The sequence below is a fragment of the Phoenix dactylifera genome, unplaced genomic scaffold, assembly GCF_009389715.1.
Source record: "Phoenix dactylifera cultivar Barhee BC4 unplaced genomic scaffold, palm_55x_up_171113_PBpolish2nd_filt_p 002109F, whole genome shotgun sequence".
Classification (NCBI taxonomy): Eukaryota; Viridiplantae; Streptophyta; class Magnoliopsida; order Arecales; family Arecaceae; genus Phoenix; species Phoenix dactylifera.
Window position 1 is genome coordinate 1 of NW_024069382.1, and position 11,014 is coordinate 11,014.

At 36.2% G+C, this 11,014-nt stretch overlaps 1 protein-coding gene across 1 annotated transcript; it reads right to left on the reverse strand.

Annotated features, from left to right (window-relative positions):
- Positions 1 to 274: 274 nt before the first annotated feature.
- On the reverse strand, positions 275 to 10,517 carry LOC120109393 (protein TIC 22, chloroplastic-like). Its single transcript, XM_039123157.1, has 9 exons — positions 9,833 to 10,517; positions 9,623 to 9,685; positions 7,404 to 7,478; positions 1,409 to 1,459; positions 1,325 to 1,367; positions 789 to 913; positions 625 to 700; positions 505 to 539; positions 275 to 420 (listed from the first exon to the last, which is right to left on the reverse strand). The coding sequence occupies exons 1-9, from the start codon at positions 10,271 to 10,273 to the stop codon at positions 346 to 348; spliced, it is 984 nt and encodes a 327-aa protein (XP_038979085.1). The 5' UTR covers positions 10,274 to 10,517; the 3' UTR covers positions 275 to 345.
- Positions 10,518 to 11,014: the final 497 nt, after the last annotated feature.

Genomic DNA, 11,014 nt, shown 5'->3' on the forward strand with positions numbered 1-11,014 from the left:
CTACCCCCCAACAAAAGTTTGGGATCCCTCTTTTCCTTTTTTTGAACTCCTCTGTAAACTTCATGTTTGAATCTCTTCTCATATCCTTGTGCTATTGCCGGTAGACAATAATTAACTTCAGTAAAACCATACTCTCGGACCTCGACGAAAAACTCATAATTTAAATTGGAATCCAAAATCCTCCTTACAAATAAGAGTCAAGAACCAAGGTATCTGTTGATTAATTAAACTAGGGCTGATGGCTGACCTGCTTCAATAAGGAAACCTGAAATGAGTGAATACATACATCTCAAGACCTTCTTTATATGATGCATTCAGATGCCATGTGTATCATGCTGCACCTCATTAATGTGCTGGGCATGGCCTTTTTCCTGGAGGGACGAAAATCAAATCATCCCATCCAGAATTCTTATCGTTCATCTGCATTACATAGAAATCAAATTAGATTCTCCCTCCAGTAATTAGACAAGGGGTATTAAGGATAACTCTCTAACTATGTCCCACCTCCATCTTTTTCAGAACATCTTCCAAATTCCCACCTGTTGAAAGAATATACATGTCTAGTTTTCATGAGAGCCAAAGAAACTGCAAGAACGAAATTTCTAGAAAGAAAATAAGCAGCACATACCATGATATGCTGAGAAACACCTGAACCTCTTGATGCCCTAGAAACCTTTGATAGTTCTCTCTCTATGTCTTCCTGCATAAAGAGATAAGTTAGACCAGCTCCATTATACTTTTAACTATTCTTGATAGTAATATTGCCACTAGACTAGATATTGACAAACCTTTTGAAAATATATTGGGCAATAACGCTTGTTCTTCTTCTTAACAACTAAAAGATCTGACTGCACGCAGAAATGATAGATTGTCACCAAATATAAGACTGAGCATAAATAAAAAAAAAAAAAAGCTCAAACTTTATTGAAATTACATACATCAACAATAATAACATGCCTCAGCTACTAGAACATGTATACTAGAATATTCAACATTCATCAGCTGCATCCATGATACGCAATTTCACATCATTGTCATATGACAAAGGTGAAACAAGTATAACAAAACATAATCGTTATCCTCATTTGACTACTTTTGATTCAGAAAGATCACTGCATATTCATAACCTTGTTGTGTTCAAGCCAGATATGATGGAAGTTAGAACACCAAATATATAAATTCTCAAAGCCAGTTAATTAACAATGTGTGTTGGCTTCTCAATTAAAGGTTGCATATTCTGTACAGGATGAAAATAAATTAAGGAATTGTTTCTTAATTTTTCCTCTTTTTTGATAATGGAGCATAAACTAATGTCACTATCCACCTTTCTGGTCCAATCTTGCAACAGCATCAATGGTAGAGGTTGGCTGTAAACTAATAAGAGTAGGAAATAGCATAACAAGTGTACCTGAAAAACAGGGAACTCCATCAAAGCTCTCGATAAATCTGCAGATTTTAACTGAAAAATTCAAAGGTGTCAGGCAAGCTGTTCAGAGATAAGGATTTAAAATTCCGGCCCCAAGTGAGTAGGATTCACACATGTAGATGAACAAGATTCCAAAAGGATGGCAGCAGCATATATTATCAAATGATAATATTGGTGATTAAAAAAGCAATCTATTCTGAAGAAGAAAATTAAGGCCCTTTTTGGGACGTCAGAAGATCTTATCTGTGCTATAAGATCTTTCCCTCCAAGTCTTTTCTTCTAAAATCAAGGATGGCAAGGAGTGGTTTAAAGAGATAGGTAGCCAACAGGCACAACTAATCCCTGCTTTTTAGGGACAAGGTAAATAACGTCTGAAATTTGAATTATCTATCCGAGAAATATGGGACTAATTTTGCCACAGCTGCCCACAATCAACTCAAACCACTCCCTCCCTTCCCTCCACCATAGTGTTAAAAGAAAAAGACCATCAGCTGATCTAGTCATCAGAATTAGTATCTCTGATAAAAAAAATGAAACCCTATATTAAGCATATCAAATTAAATAAAAAAAGTATTTGATTAAGGATAAATTATAACTTCATGAAGCAGGGTAAGACGAATGCTTGTTTAATCCTAGCTGTGTGAAAGTTAAAGTTTTGATAGTTCTGGTAATTAAATGTTTCAATGAAGCCTAACAGAGATTGTGTTTGAACTGGCTCTTAGCCTATGAGACATGGCTCAAATGAATGCAATTTAGCTTCACAACCATCTTTCATCTGCATTGATAATTTCCTTTTCTTCTTTTTCTTTTTTGTTTCCTTTTTGGTTTATGGGATCTTGGTGGGTTGCACTATTGAGATTTGATATGGTTGGGTTCCCTTAACCAGTTTAGATACAAAAGGAAAATGAAAATGATAGCATTCTTTTCATGGGTAAAGATATGCTTCCCAAATCTAAAGAAAGCCTCTTTTATATGCATATGATTAAGATTTTGGTGAAGAGTGAAAACCTAGTTTCTGAAAGAATGTGCTTGAAATAATAGTGTTGGAGGTACATTACATCACTCTATATTCCAGGGAAGGAGGTGAAAGTGAATACGTGCACAAGAAAGAGGGTGGGCTACAAATTTTGTGCATGATATCATAAAACTGAAGAAAGACATATATATGTTTTTTTCTTGCTTTAGGAAGCTTAATATTTAGGTGTAGCGCATTACGAAGTAGAGCAACATACTGAATTTCTTGATCAAATCATCATATTTTGTCTGACAAAAGAATAAACTTTTGCATACTTCTAAAATGGTTAAAGTACCAGAATGCCCCTTGAACTGCAAAATATGTATCATATGGCTAGAGATAAATACAACTCCCAAATCAACAAGTCCAAAGAATCACTGTAAAGTTTATCAAGGACGAACTTCTTTTGAATACATAAATGAATAAGGCACCTATTTAGTATGCGTTTGGTTGCATGTAACTGGACAACCTAAAACATATTTACTGTAACTGACAATTTTTATGTTTATAGCTGTAAAGACGGGTTTATATGCATGCATATATAGGCATTGTGTCCTATTTGTATGGGTATGTTTATCAAGTAGGGAAAAATAGAACTAAACTTGCGCTATAAAGTGTATGTAAGCACTATTCACCTAAACATGCCTCCGGCAAAGCAACACTGAGTACCAACTATCATGCAACTTCAACTGTGAAAGAGAGCACAAATGCAGCAATCAAGACTTCAAACAAAATAGATTTCAAGAAACAAAAATCGGTCAACTTGCAATTATTAAGGGAAAGTTGCAGGGCATCCATTATACTCTAATGTAATCGGAATTGTCATATATCCAGGTTCATGTAATTCTGTTGCTGATGATCTTCTGTTACCAGCAACCAATTTAGCACTTGTAGGCAAATTTTTGATAAGCATTCCCTTCGTAAGCAAAGGGGGTAATGCATAGATAATCATAATCATATTATCAAGCCTTTTCCCAACTATTTGGGTCAGCTTTATGGATCCTCATTCATCAAGTATTCCTATTAAGGGACATCTCCAATTTATTCAATTTTTTTCCATATCCTTCCTCACAAACTTCATCCTTGTTATGTTAGGTCTTCCCCTCCTTTTCTTACCACCTTTAACATAAACCAAAGTACCTCTTCTTATTAAAGCCTCCTCAGATCTTCATTGTATATGGTCATACTATCTTAATTGATTTTCTATCACTTTATTCTTAATTTGGTGCAACTTCTACAGCTCCTCTAATATATTTATTTCTTATTTTATTCTTTCTAGTTTTACCACATATTCATATTAACGTTCTTATTTCTGCTATACTCAACATGTTGGCATGTACTTTCTTTATTGCTTGGCACTCTAGGCCATACAAAATGGCAGGCCTTACTATTGTTCTATAAAATTTCTCTTAAGTCTCCAAGATATACACCTATTACATAATTTTCCACATGTACCTCTCTACTTCATCCAACCAGCTTTAATTCTACTACACATATCTTCATCTCTCTCTATCATTTTGAATAGTAGATTCTAAGTGACAAAATTGAACACTTTATGGTATCTCTTGCTCATCAATATTAATTGGTACCACATCTTCAATTCCCTTCTTACTAAATTCACATTCCATATACTTTGTGTTTTTTCTACTAATCTTTAAGCCCTTATCCTCTAAAATTTTACTCCATAAGTCCAATTTAGTATTTAATCAAGTTCTCTTCTCATTAATCAACACTATATTGTTGGCAAATAGCATACATCATGGTACATCTTCCTCAATATCAGCAATAAGTTCATCCACAATTAGTGCAAAAAGATACGGACCTAATGCTAACCTTTGATGCATCTATAGTAACTAAAAGTATACTTGTACCACAACAACTCCTAATGCATGTCAATGCCTGAGCATACATATACTTTTAGTTATGTATTGTTTACGTACAACCTTCCTTCTTAAAGCAAAAGTGGTGATGCATGAAGTTTTTAAAATTTCATCCAAGAAGGAGGATAAGTTCTTAATGAACAAGACGATTTCTCAGGGAAAGCATGGAGTTAAAGATGATAACCTCTAATAAAAAAAAGTTACTGGTTAGAAGGCAATTATGACTTAGTGATATATAACTCAGAAGTCGGAATGCCCAGAAGGCATACTTTTTTAAGGTGAACAAGTGGTGGTCTTTTGTTAATCCAATCAAAATTATACTGCCTACACTAGAGGGAAGTTCAATATATGAGACGAGATTAAAATTTCAAAGCATAGTTATGATTGAAGCAAGGCAGTTTGCAGATGGAAGAAAGTAGAAAGAATGTCCAAAGGGCTCTACCTTTCAATGGATTGCTGAGATGTCAAAACCTAAAGGCAAAACACTATAGTAACACCACCTTTTGGCTCAATGGACTCTTTGTTTCTCCTTAACAAAACTAGTATTATAAGCAAGTGAGCATGCATTCTAAGCTTATTTCCAGCAAACCTGATTTCAAAATTCACAGCAAAACAATCAATCGGTAATCAGAGGTTAGTAACGATGTACAAAGCTTCAAGATCCAAGATCTGAAATACTGTTGTATCTTACAATTCCCAAGCCTTTGAATGCCTCTCAAGGTTTTGGATTCATATAACAGCAGCTACAGCTATCATGAGTCCACTAGCATTTGGCACATGTGGTACAAATGACTACTTATATCAATGGCAATGATCCCATTACTACTATCTACAATGTTCTAACTGAAATGAGAATGTGACAGACAGTTTTGACTGCATAGTTTACCATTATTCCTTTTATATGTGTTTTGGCACATGATTCCATGGTTGGCTGTGATCACACAGCATGATGCGCGTGTACTATTTTTTAGGGTAAATCATCAAGATTTGATACACCAAATGGTACGTTTGTACTTTGATTTAGTAAGATACACATTTAGTTTAGTCCTTTCTTTGGAGAGAGAGGTTAAGAGAAGGAAAAAAATATAATGTATATAAAAAGGTGTCCAAGTGCATGAAGCTCCAACCATTGCAATGTCCGAGGGGGATCAGTATGCAACCTTACACTCACATGCTAAGTGGTTGTTTCCATTTTTCAAACCCAAGACACTTAGGGCACAAAGAAGCAACCTTACTGTTGCACCAAGGGTAAAATATATTAACATTTTCAGCTATTCTTGATTAAAACTCATGATTATTTTTGTCCTTTATTCAAACCTACCATATTTATATTCTGCATCCTCTTCATATTTTTTTTATTTTTTGAGATAAAAAGGGGAGAATATTGACTAAGCCTTAAGACATATATATATTATATTTCAATTTTTTTAGATTTCAAATGAGGACACATATTTGGAATATAAGGAAGCTGAACCTAATGATGGCATATTGTTTACATCCTTCTTACTAGTGGTCCATATGTTAGGGATAGTTATTTCCATACAAAAGGTTAAAAATTTGATACTTGACATGTATGTAGGACAGAGTTGAATTTTCAGCCAGGGTTGGGGGGGGGGGGGGGGTGGTGGTGGGGTGGGTGGGTGGGGGGTTAGAATCCTAATCTAGAAAAATCAAACTCCGAAGTATGTTGGTGATGGTTGACCAGAATTTGATCTGAGGATTAAGGATACAAAGTCTAAATTTGACTTTCTGCAAAGACAAAGCTGATCTCAAGAGCAAAACATCGCTGATGTTTATAGGTTTGTGGAGGATAAATATGTGTGTTACAGGCTGCAAGAAACATGCAGGTTGCTTGGAAGACTAGAGGTGCAATAGAATTAGAAGGGAGCTTTATAAGTTGTACGAGGGCTCTAATTACAAAAGGAAGGAGGAAGAGAGAAAAGTATAAGTGCAGAAAATAAAAAAAAATAAAGGGAAAAGAATGATAGCACCCAGAACCACACAGCCTTTAAGAATCTCTCTTAGGTTCTGAATGCCTCATGCTTGCTTTTTGACATCACACCATAAAAACATAAAAAGAAATCAATCCCATAACACATTTACCCTGCAGAAGGGAAGACCAGCCTCATTTAGAGGTCTATTAAAGGAGGAAACTGGATCTGGTATCCCAGGGATTCACTGCTTATATGCTCCACAAAATGGCCGGCCTTATCAATGCGCTCCCCTTTTGTTCACTAAAGAAGACTCATGACAAGCACATAACCAGAAGTGATAAGTTTCTTGTTTTTCTTGTTTAACATTCTCAACAGGTGGAATCTCAATATTAGCCACAACCTTCTCATGTAGTTATGAAAAATCACCTCTTTATTAATATAAGGAAGCCTTTCAGTTAGCACTATATAAATCTGTTTCAAACAACGTGTCATGTTGGACTACTAATCAAGGAAAATTTATTCTATAAGAAAAAAGGGAAAGCTGTCCAGTTAACCATGTGTGTATCACAAAAGTAGCTACCTAGTCTTCCCTAAAGCCAACAAAAAGCTGAAGCCATATAATGAGCTAACATCAATACTTAAGTTCACATTAAAAAGTCTAATTGCATTCTTACCATCAATTATACGAGTTCACTACTTACCATCAATTATATGAGTTCCTAGGAACCTTATATTCCACTAAAGAATCAGAAAATGGCATTCTTTTAAGAGGATGAAGATCAAGGGTAATTGGAGCGAGAACAAGGAGTAAAACACATGGATCATCAAACCAGTATTACACATTGCTATCTCAAATCAAGGAAATATTGAAGAAAAGTTCACATGTTCAGTAGGTTATGCAAGGTGGCAAGAACATGAGGAATTGCCACCCACTTACTACCATGAGAAGAAATAAGAATATTATACATCAGATCATTTCCAAAGATAGGAGCTTGTATGTTAAATCATCACAAGCTAGCTTGAACCATTCTAAAATTTTGTGTGGGTTGCTAGAGCCACTATAATGGTCACAATTAAATCTTTCATCATAATGAAACCAACAAAAATGTGCTCAAACGAAGGAATATAGGATTAAATTGAAAACAGACCTCTAGTGCATTCTTTATTTGCAGAGGATCAGGTAAAAACCGAAATGCAATTCCTTCAACCTTCAGCATATAAACCTGTAGGTGCACAGAAATATCAAATAATTATAAATATGATATATATGACACATTAAGAAAAAAAAACAAACTTAGGGCATGGTGATATTAGATAACAACAAACAATTGTTGGACATATAAACGAATGGCACGATTACAGAGACCAGCCAATACATAACTTTCAACAATACCAATTAATAACAAATTAATGACCATTCAACATTTATCAATTTAATATTTATTGAACCAAAAAAATTGCCAATAAACTAGCTACTAATTTTATGATATATGTAATTTCATACATATCCTCCAAAAAATATGAAAAATAGGGAGGAAATTAGGACCTAAATGCTCCATTCATCCTAATAATATGGAATAAAAGAGTGAAGATCTAGCATTTGGCATCAATTCCAGTATTCTATTTTTTGAATAGTAAAACCAATTTCTATTATTTTCTAAAAATTAAAAGCTATACACTTCTTTGGTAGTCACTTGGGTTGCATTTGGCGGGAACTGTGGTGGTGGAGATGGTGGTGATGGTGGTGGCGGGTGGCAGTAGTGCATGGCCAATGATGGACGATGCCTAGCAAGGATGGTGACAGTAGTGGCAATAGAGGTGATGGTAGTGGTCACGAGCAGTTTTGGTTTTCAAAAACTTTGAAAATCAGATTTTTCAGCTTGCATAATTTCCAAAAACCGAAAAGAGTTCTCAAAAAACTAAAACTAGGTTATCAAATACTTTTCCTTCCTCCATTTCATGTTTCTAGAAACTAACTGAAAACTGAAGGTGATGCCAAATAGGGCCTAAGTTAACACAGTATCATCATAAGATTGGCAAATCAAGTATTTTCCCTTACTTTTCTTTTCTGTTTTTTTCAAAGATATTATGCCCCAAAGTTGAAAAATGATTATAATTTTATGACTTATAATTATTTTAACTTTTTTCATACAATCCAATTTGTTCATAAATACTAATGTAAAATATTTTAATAAATAGCATGATTAGTTCAACAATTGCAAAAGTTTTATCATCTATTGTTCATTCTTTTCTTTCACGCAAATGTTTCTCATAATTTATATCTCTATCTTGATACTTAAATTCCACTTTTCCAGCATGTTCCATACAAACTTTTATGATTTACAAATTCTTTCCCTTATTAAATTAATCCAAATTTCAACATGCGATTATGGTTAGATATGAGGACAACCCAAAAATTTATTAAATATTGGCAGAAACTTCAAAGATACATTCTTCTTAAATTATAAAGTGATATGTTACTGGGAGTTTCATTCTCCATAAGATTACCACGAAGATGACTTTTTGCAAGAAAAATCCTATATTGGAAGACAACCTCCAGATCTTCAAACATTTTCTTTTAATAAGTCAAAAGGTAACAAGAAGAATCAGCATGCTGATACAAGCTTCATCCTCAAGCAACATCTAAGTTGTTGCTGTTACATATTATTGATTAGTCAAGTTCTTGGGAAGCTTTTTACCATATACGTTTACAATAACATTTGCAAATAGTTGATGGTCATAAATAAAATTTCTCAAAATTTATTGATTCAAGATAAGGGGAAAAATATTGAGGCCTAATGACCATCAAAATGCCCATGTAGCTTGATCAGGGTTATTGCTTCAAAATTTTTTGTCAAACACAACAATAATTTAAATCATGCAAACATGATTAATGTTGAAAATCAGTCAAAAGAGCACAATGGATGTGAAAATACACTCACAAGAAGCAAGACTTTTAATTCATTTAGAAAAATGTGCGAGTTCCCAAGGTTCAATATTTCCCTCATGAGCAATCTATCATAAGATTACCATAAGATGGATTCCAACAAGCATGCCGTTCCTTCAAGGCAAAAGACTCAAGTTAATTTTAAAAACCTCCTAATGAGGATAGGGCCTCTATTCAGAACATGTTTTTGATTTATTATGCAAATTTCCTTTCATAGGTCCATCGTAAAGTAGCACTGCATAAGTTAATAAGCATTGCTTGGCACTCCAATTTTAGTTGTCACTCTCACATTTCACCAATCACCTAGGTTAGCATTTTGCAGTCTATTTTATAGGCTAGAAAAAGGCTTCAGATGGCAGTCACTTGGCATAGATACAAAGATCATATGGTACCCAGATGCCAGCATAATGAAAGAAAGACCTGATCAAGGGTAATGGGCACCACTCTTGCCCCCTTCCCTAAAACCGGTTGCCGAAGCTGAACCTGGAAAACATAAAAGTTTCATTTTTTCAGTAAAATCCCGTATCTATCTTGACAAAGTATCTATACAACAAACCACGTCAAAAACAAGTAAAGAAGGAAAGGATAGGGATAGAACAGAAGGCGGAGAAAACAAGGGGGAGGAGGGACCTGCGCAAGGAGGGCCTGGGCGTCCTCATGGCGGAAGCAGAGGAGGCCGAGGGAGCGGAGGCCATTGTTAGGGTCGGAGACGAGGACGAATTCGTTGTTGGAGTTGCTCACCGTGTACACCGCCGTTCCGGCGAGCGTCTTGGCGACATACTCCGGGCTCAGGGCCAGGTCGAAGGCGTGCTTACCCTGGGCGGCGGCGCCGCCCCACGCCCCCTGAGAAGCCGCCGCGAAGGGGGCGGCGGGGGGGCGGGCCGCGGCGCCGGCGGCCCGGACGAGGCGGCGGCCGTCGTTGATGCGGGCGGAGAGCTCGGAACCAAGGCGGGAGAGGTGGTGCTGGAGGAAGGAGGAGACGGCGGCGAGGGGGTTGGGTGCCGAGGAGGGGGAGGAGGAGGTGTCCATTGGGGCCGCGGAGAGAGGGAGAGTGGAAGGAGCGCTCGGCATCTCCGTGGCTTTAAGTTCTCTAGGTACGGGTGAACGTGGGGAGACTCTTTGGTTCTTTTACTTTGGTTCGGATTGTCTCAGTCTCCTTTTCTTCTTTCGTTTGGAGTCTCTCTTTTTCTCTCTCCCTGCTACTACTATTCTTTCTAATTTTTGCTTGCGTCTGCGTGCTTGATTGCTTCTGTAACCTTGTTCTAGTACAGGATCATTGGATTCTTGGATTCAGCCTTAGCATGAAGTTCTCGAGATAGCTCTATTCTTACTGATTGTACGAGATTTCAATATTTTTCAATTATTCTAAGCAGATTGAGGAAAAAGATTTGAGATTTGAACGTGCACATGCCATTATAATAATAAACCATGTACATGTTTTAGAAAACTATAGATGCCCATCGAGGCTTTTTTTTTAAAAAATACCTTGTATATAGGCTTGGTGATGTGTGAGAGGTCATGAAAAGCAGAATATGTTTAGTCTTATATTGGTTGCACGCTAGCTCAAGAAACCAAAATAATATCTTTCTACTAGCTTTCTTTTGTGAGAGACCCTAAATTATTACAAACGGTATTAAAGTAAACTTGCCTTATGGCCGATACGGATTAAAGGATATTGCAATACGAGCTTTTTGGGCTAACTAAGAATGAAGATACTAGCGCTTAAACAGAGGAGTACGTAAGAGCCCGTGCAATGTGCGTGTTATATACACATAGATATCATATGCAGACTGTAAAACACCCCCAAATAGT

What these genes read in the sequence shown, in the direction of transcription:
- LOC120109393 (XM_039123157.1), bottom strand. Translation starts at nt 10,273, where the DNA reads ATGCCGAGCGCTCCTTCCACTCTCCCTCTCTCCGCGGCCCCAATGGAC. An exon ending in TGCCCATTACCCTTGATCAG is followed by an intron (nt 7,479 to 9,622) that starts GTCTTTCTTTCA and finishes GTGCACCTACAG; the next exon opens with GTTTATATGCTGAAGGTTGA. An exon ending in AAATAAAGAATGCACTAGAG is followed by an intron (nt 1,460 to 7,403) that starts GTCTGTTTTCAA and finishes TGAATTTTTCAG; the next exon opens with TTAAAATCTGCAGATTTATC.